Source organism: Amyelois transitella, chromosome 17, assembly GCF_032362555.1.
Source record: "Amyelois transitella isolate CPQ chromosome 17, ilAmyTran1.1, whole genome shotgun sequence".
Taxonomy (NCBI): domain Eukaryota; kingdom Metazoa; phylum Arthropoda; class Insecta; order Lepidoptera; family Pyralidae; genus Amyelois; species Amyelois transitella.
Window position 1 is genome coordinate 1,543,795 of NC_083520.1, and position 19,301 is coordinate 1,563,095.

The 19,301-nt window shown below is 37.3% G+C and overlaps 2 protein-coding genes across 2 annotated transcripts; one reads left to right on the forward strand and one right to left on the reverse strand.

Moving 5' to 3' along the window:
- Positions 1-27: 27 nt before the first annotated feature.
- LOC106134620 (ubiquitin carboxyl-terminal hydrolase 16/45) lies at positions 28-13,411 on the forward strand. The gene is made up of 7 exons (XM_060948722.1): positions 28-179; positions 350-1,214; positions 3,784-3,907; positions 4,675-4,825; positions 7,334-7,481; positions 8,268-8,363; positions 8,765-13,411. The coding sequence occupies exons 2-7, from the start codon at positions 374-376 to the stop codon at positions 10,696-10,698; spliced, it is 3,294 nt and encodes a 1,097-aa protein (XP_060804705.1). The 5' UTR covers positions 28-179; positions 350-373; the 3' UTR covers positions 10,699-13,411.
- LOC106134610 (recQ-mediated genome instability protein 1) lies at positions 13,412-18,833 on the reverse strand. The gene is made up of 8 exons (XM_013334708.2): positions 18,811-18,833; positions 17,780-17,954; positions 17,505-17,701; positions 17,032-17,128; positions 16,322-16,434; positions 15,508-15,648; positions 14,511-15,205; positions 13,412-14,029 (listed from the first exon to the last, which is right to left on the reverse strand). Exons 2-8 carry the CDS (start codon positions 17,860-17,862, stop codon positions 13,880-13,882), a joined length of 1,476 nt encoding a protein of 491 aa, XP_013190162.2. The 5' UTR covers positions 17,863-17,954; positions 18,811-18,833; the 3' UTR covers positions 13,412-13,879.
- Between the last annotated feature and the right edge of the window lie 468 nt (positions 18,834-19,301).

Below are 19,301 nucleotides of genomic sequence, written 5' to 3' on the forward strand. Positions count from 1 at the left end.
GATATCTTAAATGAGTTGTATGGACAAGAACCTTTATTTTATTTTATGACTTAAATATTACTGGCAACACAGTTAAAATGGCTGACGGCCGTGGTTTACTTTTCTGACAAGAAAAATCTTAAAATTAGGATTTCCTTTAGCCTTGACTATTTAATTGTTTCTTTGTTTCGTCGACATTTGTGAGTACTCAGAATTATGTATTTTTAAATAATATTTAGTCTTAATTGTGGAGATAGTCGTGATGAATGTGCGTTGTCACGCGTGCAATGGCTATCGACACAGATTTGTCATTTTTCTCTTTTTGTCTTCTTGCAGTTATTATTACCACGTATCTCGTTACGTATTACAGATAATTTCCTGATTCAGCTTGAAAATGGTCAAGAAAAAGAAAGCTAGTGATCCCACCGAGAACGGGGACGATTCGACAGAGTCCTGCGATGAAAACGTCAAATCCGCATGTCCTCATATTGCAAAATCTGTGTTCCTGGTTAAATTGAAGAAATGTCTGAAGGCTGGTGGCTTCGAGAAAGAATGTTCGGAGTGCAAGGCAATGACAAAGACTGAAGTATGTGACCCAGATTTCGAGGAAGATCTCACACTGTGGATGTGCTTACGTTGTGGTTCTCAGCTGTGCGGGCGGGCGCGAAACAAGCACGCCCTAGAGCACTACAAGAAGGCCCACTCTGACCCACACTCTGTCACAGTAAACACTACAACATGGGAGGTACATTGCTATGATTGTGACAATGAAGTGCCAGTCTCCAGCTCCAGAAAACTGAACGAATGCATTGAATTCCTAAAGAAACAAGTCGTTGTTGAGAAACCAAAGCCCTTGCCTCCTATAGAACTGTACTTTGAGAGCCGCAAAGTAGACTTAGGACTGCCAGTAGAAAATCTAATTAAAACTGATAAACTTAAGGATAAAGCAACATCAATGAACCTGCCTAGAGTAAGAGGACTCACCAATTTAGGAAATACATGTTTTTTCAACTCTGTTATGCAATGTTTAGTTCAGACTCCCTATTTATTACAAGTCCTACAGGAAATGGCTACTCCTGGAGAGAGATTCACTCTTCCCGGAGGAAAGTTGAAGTTGAAGGTTGACGGGGATGCTGAGGGGAAGGAAGTGGATCTCCCGCCGATCACGGGACAGCTTGCGGAGTGGGGCACCCTGACCCGTACCTTGGCAGAGACGTTAGCAGAATTGCAAGCAGGTATTGTGTAATCACAATTATTTGACACATACGAAAATTTTAATTTTCATGTAAGTTTACTTGTAGTACTTTACTACTAAGTAGACACAAGGCCCTGGAGATATAGTGGTAGAGAGTGCAACTAGGAACATGCAAAGATGAGAGAGCTTTTTGAAGTCTGTAAAAATTTATATTTATTTATTTGGAAGAGCTACAACTGTTTACTAGTGCCAAATAGTGGACATGTAATTGACCATATGAAACAAATGGTCAATTGCACATCGTCATTGATACAAAACACTAATAAAATAAAAATGAACACTAATCTCAATTTATAAAGAATTTAATAGCTCACTAAAATGTGTAAACAAATTTTTCTTTGGATAAAGGGTATTTTTAAATGCTTCAAAATGTGATGTGTGTTTCCTACCTGTGTTTGAGATATTAAAAACACATTATTTCCTCTTCCTGTAAAAAGTTCTTACTTACATTTTGAAACCGCCGAGCTTGCATGAAGAGAGTTATGAATGTGGATGAAGCAAAGGAAGTATGCAGGGATCGTGGCAAGTGGAAAGAGGTAGTCTCTGCCTACCCCTCCGGGAAAGAGGCGTGAGTTTATGTATGTATGTATGTTACATTTTGAAATAATCAAACATTCCGAATTGCAACTTTGTGAGCCTATTATTTTTTATGTTATCTGTCAGATAACTAATCATCTTAACAGTATTTAAAAAAACTTTACATTTCTTTCTTTCTAAATTGTATTGCTGTATGATAATCTTATTAAACCTTTATTTATTTAAACTTATGTTAAAGCCGTATGTTGATCTGATCCACTATTTCATTGTAATGTTTTGATATTGAATTTAAAAAAAAAATACAATAGTTGCAATATTTGATACAGTTTCAACAATTAACATTTTTTACAGCTATTCAGATTATGTAATAGCTAGCTTATAATTCATTACAGAATAATTAGTCTTAAAACATTTATTGAAGTACTTCAGTATCTGTAGTGATAAGAATTAAAAACAAAAATAGTCCCCCTGCCTGTTGTTAAGTAACATGTGATAAGTTTTATCTTTTTATTTTACTCAAATAATAAATTTAATTTGTAATAATAACAACAACAAGATCATCAAACAATATATATGTTCGAAACCTAGAAAATATAAACCGGGATAGACAGAGCCAACAGTCTTGAAAAGACTGTAAGGCCATGGGCAGCTGTATAGCTTAATAATGGAGTGGAGTTTCAAATAGTGCCAGGTTGCTAGTCCATCAGCTTCAAGAAAAATCCCAAGTTTATTGTTATTGGAACGAGATGGAGTGGTCCTATTCTAAAGTGCCATGAGTCTGCATAGGAGATTTAGTTACTTAGATATATCTAATCTACGCCTAGGATTTTGTGATTTCTAAGAGAGGACTCTCACAGGATCGGTAAAAATTTTCAGAACTTTGTAACTGAAATTCATGATCTTAGGGTGCTAAAGTGTCTCAGGTCCCAGGGAAGCGTTAATACAGACAAAAGCATATCAACTTTCCCAACTTCACTGCAAATTCGCCTCCCGCGTCATGGTAACTTGATAATGTGGTTTACTTTACAAAACAAATAGTAGTAACTAGCTGTGCTCGCGACTTCGTCCGAGTGAAATAGTTATTTTGGGCATCATTGATAAATAATTTTCGCCGTTCTTTTTTTCACATTTTCTATTATTTCTTCACTCCTAAAAGCTGCAGCGTGATGTTGTTACCTATATAAACTAAAGCCTTCCTAATGGTCTATTCAACATAAAAAGATTTTTTTTATTCGAACCAGTAATTCCCGAGCTTAGCACGTTCAAACAAACAAACAAACTCATCAGCTTTATAATATTAGTACAGATAAGTTAATTTTTGATTGCTTCAATCAAAACAAAGAGTGTGGCTTAACGTTGGGCGATAGGTATATTTCCGTATCGGTGATTTAAGCTAACCTACATAGGCTAAATTTAAAACACCTACTTTCACGTCAACAAAACATGTTGAACGTGACCTACTTTTTTTTCTTCACATTTGGGAACTTGCAATTTTATCAAACTGTTGTAAAAAACGTTGCTTTGTGTTCATTTTTTGTGAATGAGTACTTTCACATGTCATAGTTAGAATTTTTTTTTAACAACATTAAATTAAAAGCATAAAAAATTAACACGACCCAACTAAAGACCTGATTTTATTTTACTGAGCACTTTGAGCTAGTTTAAAATAATTTAAATTGAATGCGTACTAATAAATAAATAAGCCTTTATTAAGATTATTATTACAATTCTTAAAACTTCATTATATAATTTGTGTTTGACTTACTTGATTTAAGGTCCTATGTCCCCTAGCTGGGGCAGAGGGCATCCACAGTGCGTCGCCATCCCGCTCGGTCTTGAGCTTCGCATTATATATAATTTGTGTTTAGAATATATGTATTCTTCTGAAATCAACAAAAGCCACCTCTAATGTTCTCCATTCCTGTCTTCCGCCTGCCATGGGTCACTAGAACAAAGGCGTGAAAATAACCAACATGTAATGCAATAACTAATGTATTCTGTTCTGAATCCAGGTGAAGGCGGAGTGTACACCCCCCGCAAACTGCTATCAGCGCTGGTGAATAAGCTGCCTCAATTTGACGGCGGGGAGCAACACGATGCCCATGAGCTGCTGAGGCATTTGCTGGAGGCCGTCAGGTATGATGCCGTGTGGTTCCCGTCATTTTAAAATAGAACTCTTTCCCAGGGATGTCGTATATGGCGACTTAGGGATTTGCCTCAATTTGACGGCGGCGAGCAACACGACGCTCATGAGCTGCTAAGGCATTTGCTGGAGGCCGTCAGGTATGATGCCGTGCGGTTCCCGTCATTTTAGAATAGGACTCTTTCTCAGTGATGTCGTATATGGCGACTTAGGGATCTGCCTCATTTTGACGGCGGGGAGCAACACGACGCTCATGAGCTGCTGAGGCATTTGCTGGAGGCTGTCAGGTATGATGCCGTGCGGTTCCCGTCATTTTAGAATAGGACTTACCCAGGGATGTCGTATATGGCGACTAAGGGATAAGCTAATAAACTTGGGACTCTTGTAGGCGATGGGCTAGCAACCTTTCACTATTTGAAACTCTATTTCATCATTGAGCCATACAGCTGAACGCTGGCTGCCAAAAGACTGAAAGGCCATCAGTCTTTTGGCTTTTGTTGTTGTTTTCATGACTTTTGGCTCTGTCTACCCCTTCAGGGATATAGACATGATTATAAGTATGCATATGTATGTATTTGTCTGTCTACCCCGCAAGGGATATAGACTTCGAAAGAATGTCTAGTGCTTGTTAAATTTTATTAAGCGCTCAATATGCCTAAAAGTGACCTCTTTAGATTAAATAACTTACCTTTAAGAATGTGTGTATGAATGTTAGTCTGTTATGAACACATTTGTAAACTGCAATTTTATAACTTTACAGATCGGAAGATCTACGCCGCTACCAGTCCGTGATTCTTAGTAGCCTGGGCATGAGCTCCAAGGTAGACCCTGCCAAGGTTGATGGGGAGGTCAAGCAGAAGGTCAAGTTTTATGGTCAACAGGCCTCCGACACCATGCTGAGGCCAGAACAGGTATAAAACTCAACTCTATTCCGCTCACTAGAAAAATCAATATTTGTCAGTGTGCATAAGTAGAAGTATGCAGAGATCGTGGCAAGTGGAAAGGGGTAGTCTCTGCCTACCCCTCCGGGAAAGAGGCGTGATTTTATGTAGAAGATTTATGAGACTTAAACTCCCACTTTATAGGATGTGTGGTAACGACAAAGTCTGATAGCACCACCCCATATGTTAACGTGGGTATCGTAAGAGACGACTGAGGGTTTAAGCAGCGACGGTATGCAACAACGCCTCCTACGCTTGTACGACTTTTATTGGCAATTAAGGTTATACGATCTATATGTAGGGGCAAACGGCGCATGCGCATATTCTATGAAAAAAGGATAACAGCGCGTGTTATTTGAAGCTAGTTTTTCTATAACAACTAATAAGCCTATTTAAAAAATAGGAATCCTTTACTTATTTTGAAACCTAACTTTACCAGAAGTCATTCTTCGGCTACTTTTGATGTGTTCATGAGCAGTTACTTGTTAGTCAGTAATTTTTGTTTATTTAAATGTATAAGTGGTGATCAAGAGAAAGACTAATTGGGATTCTTCTTCTAGGCGATTGGCTAGCAACCTGTCAGTATTTGAATCTCAATTCCATCATGCCATACAGCTGTACATGCCTTTTAAGTCAATAAGGTTGGCTCTGTCTACCTTTGTGTATGTTAACATACATACATACATACATAAAATCACGCCTCTTTCCCGGAGGGGTAGGCAGAGACTACCTCTTTCCACTTGCCACGATCTCTGCATACTTCTTTCGCTTCGTCCACATTCATAACTCTCTTCATACAAGCTCGGCGGTTTCGGGTACTTTTGACCTGACCCTTTACCAGGACGTCCTTAATTTGATCAAGATACGTTCGTCTAGGTCTTCCCACTCCGACCTTTCCCTCCACACTCTCCTTGTATATCTGCTTAGTCAACCTGCTTTCATTCATCCTCTCCACATGACCGAACCATCTTAACATACCCTTTTCTATTCCTGTAACTACATCTTCTTTCACATCACAACATTCCCTTATCACGCTGTTCCTTATCCTGTCACTCAATTTCACACCCATCATACTCCTTAACGCTCTCATTTCCACTGCATTTATTCTGCTTTCATGCTTCTTTTGCCATACCCAACTTTCACTCCCATACATTAATGTCGGGACCAACACGCCCCTGTGCACAGCCAGTCGAGCCTTTTTGGATAGTTTCTGACTGCTCATAAAGGCATGCAAAGCTCCATTCACCATGTTCCCCGCGTTCACTCTCCTTTCAATATCACTATCATACTTGCCATCTGATGTAAACTTTGATCCTAGATATACAAACTCTTTCACTTGCTCCACTTTTTCTCCTCCAATCAAAATATTACATGCTGTCATTTCTTTCTCCATTTCAAAAACCAGTGTTTTAGTTTTACTTACGTTCACTTTCATTCCTTTCTCTTTTAAAGCTTCATGCATACAGTTTACCATCTCCTGTAACTCCTCCGCTGATGACGCCAGTATAACCTGATCGTCGGCATAGAGCAGACATTTGACGAGTAACTCATTCATCCTTAATCCACTTTTAGACTCTTTCAAATCTGTCAAACAGCTATCCATAAATAGGTTGAACAGCCACGGTGACGCAACACATCCTTGCCTAACGCCTTTCTCAATCTTAAACCACTCAGTGTGCGCTCCGTTTATCCTGACACAAGCACTCGAATCCTCATATAAGGATTTCAGTGCTCGTATTAAGAGACTGCTCACCCCATGCATAGAAAGTGCTGACCACAATTCATTCCTCTCAACTCTGTCATAGGCCTTTTCCAGATCTACGAATGTGCAATAGACTTTTTGACTCTTGGCCAAAAACTTTTCGGCTATGCACCGCAAGGAAAAGACCTGATCAGTACATCCCATTCCCTTTCGAAATCCCGCTTGAGCATCCCATATTTTGTCATCAGTTTCATTCCTGACTCTATTAATCAATACCTTAGCATACAATTTGCCGACGACGCTAAGCAGGCTTATACCACGATAATTTTTGCAGTCCAGCTGTGACCCTTTTCCTTTGTAAAGTGGCACGATAACAGCCTTACACCAATCTTTTGGTACTCGGCCGCTTCTCCAACACAAATTGAAAAGGCAGTACAACTGACTAGCTACTACGCCTTTTCCTGCTTTAAGCATCTCGACCGACACTCTATCACACCCAGCAGCCTTTCCCGCTTTCATACTCTTAAGTGCTTCCACAATTTCGAACATTTCAATTTCGCCTTCCATCTCATTCTCTTTTTCTTCGCTATAGCAGAAATCTTTCTTATTTCCTTCCTTTTTTTCAAATAAACTTTCAAAATAGTCCTTCCATATCTTTAGTACACATTCTTCTCCTTTCACAACGCTACCATCCTGGCATCTGATCCTAGTCAGCTCTCTGGTGTATGTTAAATGTATTAAATTAAAAAAAAAATAACTAAAATGTTTATTTCCAGGTGTTCCGCGGGTTCCTTGTGTCCACACTGGAATGTCAAGACTGTTTCAACCAATCAGACCGAGCGGAGTATTTCCTGGACCTGTCTCTTCCGGTGGCCGCTTGCAGGCCCCAGCCCCCCGCTGTGTTGAGAAGGAAAACGCCTAATGGTATGTTATACAGGGTGTGTGGTAAATAATATGGATATGGTCGTCCCCCGTGCACAAAATAACCTTGGAAGGAACGTGCCTTTACCTAGAATGCACTGCACTTATAATAGACGGCAAATGTCATAGTCTAGATATGAATGAACCTTTTTTTTTTTTCAAAAGTCAAAAGTAACTCACAAAAATGCCTTAGATAGTATTTGTTTATATTTCGTCGTTGTTTATTTATCTGTACTTAAGTCTTAGTTTGAAATTACCTATATTATTTATGAAAGATGTGTCCACCTATAATTGGGTTGCGTGCTAGAATATTGAGTGAAATATTAGTTGTGTTTATCATGTATCATGTGGGTGAACCTAAAAAAAAAGTTCGCTATGTTTACTGCAAGGGAGAGCACTCAGTATCTAACTCTTGTTCAGAGTAATTGAAATAAATAAGGGTTTTAACCTCTTTTCCTTAACACCCTGTATAAAGTTTCGTGCCACCAACCTTTTGGCAATAGTCCTTTGTACAAAGGTGATCGGCCTTTGACCATGTTTCTGGAGTAAATATGAAGCGATATACATCAAAAAGGGTGCCACAGCATAATACCTGTTCAAAATATAAATTTAGTTCAACTTTTATCACCGGTATTGTATCATGTTTTTGTGTTAATAAACTAATATTTTCTAACCCTTACTCATTTTTGAACCACCAAAGTGTTGTCAAACCTTGCTTGTTTTCTCCAATATTAGCCTTAATCACATAACGCTAAGGCCCAGTTTGTGATGTGACATACTAATTTGCAGATGAAAATACGTATAACACACAAGAAGAGAACAAACCTTCAAAACACCAACTGAAGAAGGAGAAGAAGCGGAGAGCTCACCGCAGGAACACTAGTGGTATATAATTGCATGATCTGTTTGTAATTCCGTTTTAGAGAATCCCATGCTTTTTCTTTGATTATCTGAAGTTTTAAATGATTAATCGTATGTTGTGATAATGTTACTTACAAGTCAAACTTAGTTTAGATTTGTGTTTTATATAGATGCTGTCAACCTCGTCAGGGATTAAGAAGTGGCATAAATTCCTATATTTGTTACTCAGTCAGCTTATTATGTCAGAAAAAACGTAAAGTTTAAAGAAAACTCAGTGTCACGAGTAAAAAAATAAATATAATTTATATTTATTGTTACACATAGCCTGTACAGTATGTACTATCGTTCATTTTAAAAACATTGATAAATCAACCTCCCAAACTATGTGTAAACTCCAGTCGCACTCAACAAAATTATTCTTCCAGGTCACGCTGCTCCCAAAGAGGAGTCTCCAGCCGCGGAGGCCGGCACCAACGGCGCCAAAGACGACGGCAAGTCCTCCTCCGAGCAGTCTGACGCTGACGTGGAGGACAACCTCGAAGACGTGCCCAGGCGCAACGACACCCACACCAGCTCCGTGGGCAGCCAGGCCATCGCCCACACTGCCTCCAACTTCGCAGCGTACCACATGAGCGACTCCACGTACAACTACGATAAACTCGGGAACACAACTCACAGCACCTATCGCACTAGTCCGGTCGATCTCGATAAAGAAAAGAATGATAACACTCCGGAATGTGCAGATAAAGATAAATGCGTAACACAACCGCCTCCGCGATTCCCGACTTTGCAGCTCCCGTGTGATTATAAAAGAGATAATGCCGAAGACAATGATAATGTTGATACAAAACCTGTTTCGGACACGGCGTCCAATTTCGCCGCTTACCATCTCACTTACGACTTGAAGGAAAAGAGCGACAATACTCCGGAAAATGCCGATAAAGTGGAGTTGGTCGATTCGTCAACCTCCACTGTGGCTATACCCTTAGAATACAAACCTCTCATATCTCTTGAGAACCTGTCCAACCCTGACTCGGGCGTTGCGAGTCCTGAAACCACGAAACATAATTCAACAGAGACCGTGGACAATGTGGACTCTCCGATCAACGGTAAAGAACTTGGCAGTCATAGTTCTCTATCGAGCGAAATAAACCTCGATCTGTCGAGCCCGCAACACAATAACTTGTCGCCGGACAAAGACTTTGAAACACCAGAGTCTGAAGCGGCCGGCACTAAGCCTACTCCTAGAACTGAATTGGAAAGGCCGGCTTCGAGAAGATCTTTTGCTATGGAATATTCAAACGAAGTCGTCTCTAGAGGCATCAGTGTTCAAGGATGTAAGAATGTGCTGGAACATAGCGGAGAAAGCAGTTACGAATCCTTACCGGAGAATAAGAACTTAGTGATCAATGATTTGCATAATTACTACCAAAACATCGCTAATAAAGTGGACGAGTTGAAGCTTATTATGGAGGATTCTAAAAATTCGAAGGCCCAACCCTCACAGCCGTCTCCGGTGGCAGCTGAACCAGAGCCCGAACGGGGAACATCTGCTCGGACCACGTTCAGACCAAGGACCACAGCTTTGGAACCTAAAGTCTATAACGTGGACGTCAACAAAAAGGAGACCAACACTAATGATTATTTATACTCCAGACCGACTCTCTCTTCACCTTACGTATGCGAGGAAGACGAGTGCAGCATCCAGTCATGCCTGAGCCAATTCACAGCTCTAGAACTCCTAACAGGGAACAATAAAGTCGGATGCGACAACTGCACAGAGAGAATTAACGGCAAAGATGGCAAGACCGTATACACTAACGCGACCAAGCGCTTCTTAGTGTCCAGTCCGCCCGCGATCTTGATCCTCCATCTCAAACGGTTCCAAATAGGTCCGCGGTGCATGTTCAGGAAGATGTCCAAACACGTCGACTTCCCGACCATATTGGACTTGGCGCCGTTCTGTGCAATGGACAAGTTGAAGAAACTGCCGAATGTCGCGCGCGGGCAGAACGAACTTTTGTATTCGTTGTACGGAGTGGTGGAGCATTCGGGGGGGATGCACGGGGGGCATTACGTGGCGTACGTGAAGGTGAGGCAGCCGGTGAGGGCCGGGGACCCCCGCTGGTGGTTCCTGCCCAAGAGCGCCAACATCCCGGCCGCCAGCGCCAACGGAGACGGCGACGCCGACTCGGAGTCCGACCTGTCCGGGTACGAGTCCGGGGAAGGCCCGGGCTCCGCCGCAGAAGCGCCGTCCGGCAAGTGGTACTATATATCCGACAGTATGGTCACAGAAGTGACCGAAGATAAAGTGTTGAACGCACAGGCATATCTCCTTTTCTACGAGAGGATCTACTAACAACGCCCGCCCGCTCTCCTTGCCGTGTGCGCTGAATGGCCTAACAATTTGTGTTGGAGTGGCATTTAAGTGGAAGACTGAAGCTTAGAATGGATATAATACGTAGAGAGGATTGCGTGACGTCATTATATGCATGTTCCGCCAGTCCTGTAAATAGTTTTGAAATTTCATTTATTGGCTTTGCGTTTTAAATTAATTATATTTTATCGCGATGTATGACTTTGAATATCGTCCCATTTCGAATGTGCGGTTTGTTACGTTTTCATTTTCTGATCTTTTTCCTGAGGTGTGTACTTTGAGTCAATCGGAAAAAGGCGAAATATATTGTCATCATTAAATTGAGAAATTCCTTTGATGAAATTTTGACACACTACAACAGCTAATATTATCAATTAAACCTAAAGATGCACACAACAGGAAAAATAATAAAAAATAGACCTGTTCATGTACAGATAACAATGAAGTTCCTGCATCTAAGAAGCTTTCTAGAAAGGATTAAGATAACATGTTCTATTTCATTATACATAATAAATTTAGTTCCCTTAGACCAAACCAAATCTAACAAAAACAAGCGTCACAAAGTTAATATATTTTGGCACCAAAAACTGGCTCCAGCCTGTATTGCATCTCTACAGCCATTTTGAGGGTCAAATTGTATGCACCTGTTTATAACACGCAGATTTTATAGTAATGACCGATTCGTGTGATTCTATGGAAATGCCACTTAACTTAGTTTAGTTTTCGTTAACTTTGATTAATTTGTATCAGCATAAAGTCGATTTTTGAGTTGCGCCATTTTTTTTTCATCCCCAATTTCACATTATCGCATGCTCATTAACCGTTATGACGATGATTTAACTGAATAACCTAAATCAAAGTTTTGTCACACGTTGAAAGTATTATTATTTCATACATATTAAGTAATTCCTCACATAAGAAATTGATTAATTCATTTAATCTATACTTCTGTAATGACAAGTCCATCAACTTAAAAACATAAACTCGCTATAGAAAACAGAGGCGTGTGTCATTTGCGCCGTACCCTCCTTAATGCGTTGTCAGTATCATTATGTTAATATAGTAAGTTAAAAATGTAACAATCGGTGCGCACTAGTTATAATTTGGTTGTGTCGTTCAATTTCAATGGTGGTCTTCCATTGGATAGTCAAGCACGCAGTATACATACATAGGTAGATTTCGATTTTAAACCATATGGAGTATGAAATGATTTGTCTGAATTTATTTATTTATACGTAACTCGCGTTTTAGTCAATTATTGAACTTCGCATCCGCAGTTAAAAAGTTTGTATCTATATATTTGAAGAAGTCTGTGTTCATGTATCTTTCGATTTGTCTAAATTGGACACTTAATGAAAAGAAAGCAATACAACAGTATTTTCAAGCCAATGCTTTGTTTTTTTATATATAAATTTTTGCTTATCCCGAAGAATTTGTAATTGCTTCATTTTGATTAACAGAACTTCAATTTAGAGATTTCACTTCGTGAGATTTTTAAGTAAACGCAAATAATACCTGAATGCGTGCTATGATGTAATCTGAGGGTGGATTTTTCTAATCTCTGATATCTGTCAACTAATGTGACAATTTTTTTCAACAATTAATACCTTTATGAATGTCATCTTGAGTATATCTTGATTATGAAAAATCCGCTTAGAAAAATACTATTGGATTATTTAATTCAAGAAAATATCTTGCGGATGCGTTGAATTTATGATATTTACATATTTTCACAATTATGTATTATGAATATTATGATTTTGTAATTTTCTATGTATAATTTGCTTCAAGGCACAGAAATTGTACATACATATTTATTTGACCATTCGCTTCATGGGATGGTAATAATTTTCATGTTTTAAAGAAATTGTTATTTTAAATCGTGGTTATTGTAATCCCTATTTAGATTTAGGGTTGCCATGCATATACGTGAATTTTTGAAGAATATTTGTCAAAACAATAATTTTACTACATTACATAGAACTTAACAGTTTGTATAACTATTTTATTGTTATGGCAAAAGAAACTTAAGCGTAATAGTAATTATGCGTGTCAACCCTAATCGACTTAATTACCATGCATTATTTTAATGTAGATTTAGATTTTGTAAAGCCATGATAACTTTGATCTTGAGTTTCAGTTAAGTTTTAATTATGTATTGTTTATTGCGAGTTCTCAATTTTGTTGCTTTACCCGCGTGTAACTAATCGTCGGTGTAGGGTCGAAGCTGGCAACACTGGGTTATGAGTACTAAAGTTCTCTAACTCTTATTTACTTTCGATTATTCTTATTTGCTTTTTTTTGATACATGCGTTTCTCAAGCGTAAATAACAATTTGAAACTGCTGAAGCCGTACATATTTAATGTATTTCCTTGGGATATAAATTTTCTTTCAATATTATTGATGACTCGTCCATTTTATGGAGGATTTTTGATGGTTAGTTATAATTAAACTTTGAGTAAAACTTAAATACTATATACCTAAATACCATCTTATAGAGAGCCTTAACGTTTCTCGTACTAATATATCGCCCAGTGTTGCCATGCTTCAACGTCAGTTGTTTGCATTTGTCGATAGAATTGTACCGTGAGTTAGCCTGTGTTATATTATTATTTGATAACTTTTGTACATTGAATTCAACTACTGCATTATAAACCAGGTGTATTTAAATAAAATATAGTCTTAAAACGTCAATTGTGTTTTTATTGTTCTTTTTGTATACATATACCTACTTTAAAGGAAATTTTTAATAAATTCCAACATTTCAACTAAATATAGATAAATATTTGCAACATATTTATACATAAATAAAAAGTGTAATATTTACAGCATACACAGACTCTGAGGGTACTTTAGACATTGATACAAAAGTAATTATTCTGGAATTTCAGTTATGATAAGGTCATTACAGCTTTACATAACTTTTGTGACCTTGTTTATTCGAAGAAACCACTTCACCATATTGTTAAATATCAGTGAGAATATAAATTGATCACCAACCAAGGAATGACCATGACCACTCATTTTGAGGGTTCAATTTCTTTAGCTTTATCTGCTCTTATTTTGGTCGGAAGGCGGATCCCGAAGCCACAATTTTGACAATGCGAAGATGAGAAATAAAAAGACCAGTTTTTTATAAAGTTATAAGCAAACAATTTTTTGCTATAACCCAGTGCATTGGATTCTTTTCTTCAATATTTCTACGTGTCTATCACTGTAAGGTTCTAAAGACGTTATCTTGGGCACTTCTAATATTGTTAGCTCTATAATACAGTGTAGTACTTGCAATGTGTCCTTAGCTTTTTGTAGGGCCTGTAAAAGAGACTTTGTTTTATTAATTTACACAAGAATACATAAGATTCAATTTCGATAGAAAAAGAATTGATCATTGGCACTAACTTATGAAGAATCTTAAGCCTTATTCATCTAACATGTATCATCATAAGCTGATTTAGTAACTTCTTATATCTCAAAAAATAAAAACTTGGGCAAGCTAAATTCTATTTTTTTATTAAATAATATAAATTTATATTAATCATACTAATTATAATGTATTTCATAGATAACTGATAATTACTTATTAAAAATAAAACAAAATTTTATATCTTCCAAATATAACCATATCATCTTTGTATAGCAAGTTGATAGCATAAACCTATATAGTCCCTATTTAGATATGCAATAAAAGAGTCAAATAGTGAATAAAAAAATTCCGTTCCGCCGTTGCCGCTACAAGCTACAAGTATTCCGGTCGGAAGCGACACTTAGGAACTTAATCCAACACAAAACTTACCGAAACAGCTTTTTCCTTCATTTCAGGGTTAGTAGCCATCTGTTTCTTGATGCTATGCATCTCTTGCGGCGTCAACCCGACCACTTTGGATAGCACATCACTAGTAAAATCCACATCTATACTCCCAGTGCCATCTACAATACTACACCGCAAACTCCAACCTTCTTTACCGACTGATAACTTTGAGAGCAATTTTATTATCTGCGCTTTTACTTTAAAAACTTTCCCAGTTTTTTCTGTTGCATTCATATCGTTAATTTGTTTAATATAAACGAAAGGCTCAGCTGGCACTGATATTGGACCTTCACTTGAAGTCGCATTAATTTCACGATCTTTAGCATCAATTTTTTCTTCGAGTACCCTCAAATAATCTTCGTCTTCGTCGAAAAATATGTCAGCATCGTCCGGATAGTCATCTGATTTGTTTACTGTTTCAATTCTCATTTTCTTTTCTGGGTTAGTACTGGCAACACTGAGGGGTCTTTTCGCTGTGTTTTCGGTATATTGAGCTTCTATTGCTGCTAATTGATCAATGTCTATTTCATCATCAGCAAAGTTGTTGGCTATTTGGAGGCTGGTGACTCTCGCTACTGGTCTAGAAGGTTCAGTTAACTCGTGGTGTTCCAATCTAGGTGGAACATCGGAGTGTGGGGTGGGGATATTGGTGTTTCTTATTGTTGTGTTGTGTGCTGGTTCTGAAATTGACAAAAAAAAAGATATACCAACTTTATGACTAAATTCCAAAAGATAAGGCAATTAACAAGTCACTTTTGTTGTTTTTCACAAGTTAAAAATACAAGAATGACACATTCTTGCTGTGTAACGGGGCATCTATTGCTCTAAATGTGAAATCTATTTGTAGTAGAGTAGTAGTAGATAGAATATTGTGAAAAGTGGGTAACAATAACATAATGCAGCTGGTGCAATCTTATTCTTTCCTTACTCCCTAGGCTAGGCTAGCCTAAATAAAAAAAAATATATTTCAAAGTGAACTAACCCTGAGAGATTGGAAGCCCTAACTTGGAAGACAGAAGCCCTGCCAGAGAGTTGGAGATGGCGATTTCCTGGACCTCGCCTCCTAACAGCTCTATAGCACTCTCTGTGAGCAGGATGACACCGCGCCGACATTCCACTGGCCCTGAAGTGGTTTATTATGGTATATTTGACGTTGATCAAAAGTCACGGAAAATTCCAGAATAAAGAGTCCTATGTCTGACATAGGACATAAAATATTTAACAAACTTCATCAAAATCCATCCATAGCCAAAGCATACATACATGTAATAATGACTATATCCCTTGCGGGGCAGATAGAGCCAACAGTCTTGAAAAGAGTGACAGGCCTAGTGCAGCTGTTTAGCTTAATGATAGAATTGATATTCAAACAGTAAAATAAAGTAATAATAATTAATAGTGGTGCAATAAAGAGTTATTGTAAAACATAACAAAGATGGAAATGACTGAATTTTGTTTTCTCAAATTTTCAACACTTTTCAACTTTGTCTTCCTTTCCAGCTTCACCTTGAATTTTTGAGTGGTATTATTTATATCCACATGCATCATACCATCTGTTTAAAAATACATTGTTAATTTAGACACTGGCCGCTTACAGAAAAGTTATAATTTTACGTTTCGAAAAAGTAGAATCCTCTTTTAATTTTTTTAATAAATTTTTTTAAGACATATTGAAGTTAGAATTATTATTATGTTTTAAATTTTTTATTATAGTTTTCTTAATTTTTACCAACACACAGTATTTTATTTTACATCCCAGCTAATTATCTAAACACCATCAGTATTGATGACAGTACCTTTTATATACATCTTGCAACCAGGCGTTACATCGCAGCTCAAATTTCTCATGGGTTTGTATTCAATAGCAGACACCTCTTGAACGCCATCTGTGAGGAATAACTTTATCATTCTGAAATAGAGATAAATTATTATTATAAGACTGTGACGTTATAGACCGTGTGGTTCCCGGCACCAATACAAAAAAGAAGAGGACTACTCCATCTCTTTCTCATGGATGTGGTAAAAGTCGACTAAGGGATAGGCTTACACACTTGGGATTCTTTTTAGGCGATGGACTAGCAACCTGTAACTATTAGAATCTCAATTCTATCATAAAGCCAAATAGCTGAACGTGGCCATTCAGTCTTCAGTCAGGAATATAGACGTGACCGTATATATGTAACTCCATTGACCTAAAAATTTCAGGGTTACACTTTTCTGATCCCCAAAATCTGACACCCTAGTGAATTAATTTTTTTTTAAATTATTTTCTGTTCTATTTTGATACCCATTTAGTAGGGAGGGGGATCAGAATGGAATGGAATATAATGAAGAGTTGATCCCTTTGGGTGATCAGACCTGGGTCTTGGATATTTACTATATGTGTGTTAATTATAATTGAGTTAGTATCGCATAAAACAAGTTTCGAACTTACTTCGAGGCTAACTAATTCTGTGTTATTTGTCCTCTTTATATTTATTTACTTTTTATTTGTGTGTGTGTTTACCTATGACTTGGCACTTTATCCTCAAACTTTGTAGTGGCATCAATGTTCTCCAGGTTCACTTTCTGCAGCTTCAAATATTGTTGATAAGCCGGCGTACCTGCACCAATACATTTACACAAATGGAAACAGGTCTAATGTTGTTTGTCACCCAGTTATATCATCCCTGGGGAAGATCCTAACCATGATTAACTTAGAAATGGAATGTTTAAGTGAACAATTAATGTTTTTAGCTATTTACAGAATGAACATTTAATACATTCAAATATCTACTTATAGAATCTCCTGTTCAACCTTGTTTTGGAACTTTAGGCACAAACCATAAAATTATGGTCTTAAAGTACCCCGATATAAACGCAGAGGAATTTGATACTAAGTGACATAGTTTTGTAAACAACCAACATGTCAAACAACTTCTGAGGGTTTAAGTTTAACAGTAATAGTATAACTAGAATAAAATAAAAAACTTAACCTACCTATATCAACAGCTGCATTGATCTGTAGCGCAAACTTTCCATTTAACACTGTCTTCTGTACATTTCTCAAGTTGGGCGGTAAGCTGCCTGGGCAAATGTCTTTCAAGTCATTCAGTAACCACTGTTCTTTAGCCAGGTTTTGTATTTCATTGATACTGTAATTGTTACTGCTATCTTCAGTCAAATACTCCACACATCTAAAATAAAATATTTAAAAGCAGAGATTCTACAGAAAGTTTGTTTCAAAAATACAAATGGATTTTATCAAAACATACCCTGTCAGCCACTCATCCTCGACTAACATGAAATGAGACGCTAAAAACTGTCTTACAGAATTGACTACTAATTCTGACGACATATTGGCTAATTAAACTATCGCCAAACATGTTACTTGCAAAATATTTTCATTAATTTATCTTAGAAATAATCATTTCTTCTACCCGCCATGTGATGTGAATGTAAACTAGGAATGTGAAAAAAAAATCGATTATGGAAAAAATCGATTAAAAATCGATTTTTTTAAAGTAAAAATCGATTTTTATAAGTGATTTTTTTTAAATTAATAATCGATTAAAAAACGATTTTTATAATCATGCAATAAATGCACTCCGACATTACGTTTTTGTCTTCTGGCTTGGAGCCCGGAACGCGAACTGCCAAAGAATACTATCATAGCTCCATAATATTACATAAACGCCATCTGTGCATTCTTTCTGTACTTTTAAAACAGTTTAGATGATTCATTTAATCAAACATTCTCTAGATGGAGTTAGTCGATGAACAGTATTTTACCGACATTCGGTTGATATGTTTGTGGCGACATCTCTACGCCACTCGTCACAACATCCAATCAAACAACTACTGTCAATCGTCGCGAAGAAATTGACGCGCTCAACCAATAGCAGCGAAGAATCTAAGACGCGATTTCAAAGATTTCACGGATTGGAGCTATATATACAACCTCCGACACAACATCGTTGGAGCCGCGGTTCCCCAGGCTTAACACCTAGCCTGGCGGAAGATCTTCCCTTTGGTGGCGGTCGAGCCGAATCATCGCTCCCGCTACATGTTATTCCTTATGCGTTGCTGAAACTTCATTTTTCAAACTTAATTGTAAATAAATGTATTGATATAATGTATATAGCGTTTATTTTGACATTAATTGAAAAATTAGGAAAAATCTATCAATATAATAAAATCGATTATTTTCTTAAGAAAAATCGATTATTTATTAATCGATTTTTCATACTTAAAAAATAAATCGATTAGATGAAAATCGATTTTTCATCAGCAATGTCACATCCCTAATGTAAACATCACGACAATTCTCAACGTCAAACAAGTGTCAAAGTGAAGTGGACATTCCTTTCCACTGCTTTTATATTATTTTTTCTAAATACTTCTTAATATATATTTTTGACCACGATTTTGCATGGACATGCAGTCATAAAAAATTGGATCAATAATAGAACTATCAGCTTTGTTGTAATATCGCAGTACTCCAGAAAAGTATTACACAATTTTTGTATATAAAAATGTAGGTACTAAAATTATGAATACGTACCATGAATAGAATGAAACGTATTTAATGGTAGAAAAGCTTTAAAGAGTAACCAGTGTGTGGGAAAAAAGCTATAAAGGTAGTTTATATTTAAGTAGGTGTCACATTAATACTCTTGTAGTATTATGCATGTTACCTCCTACACAATATTTTGGCTTCAGAAACAATCTAGGCACTTTAGTCTGAATGTAGTGCACTTAGGCATTTTAGTCGGAATGTAGTGCACTTTAGAATAG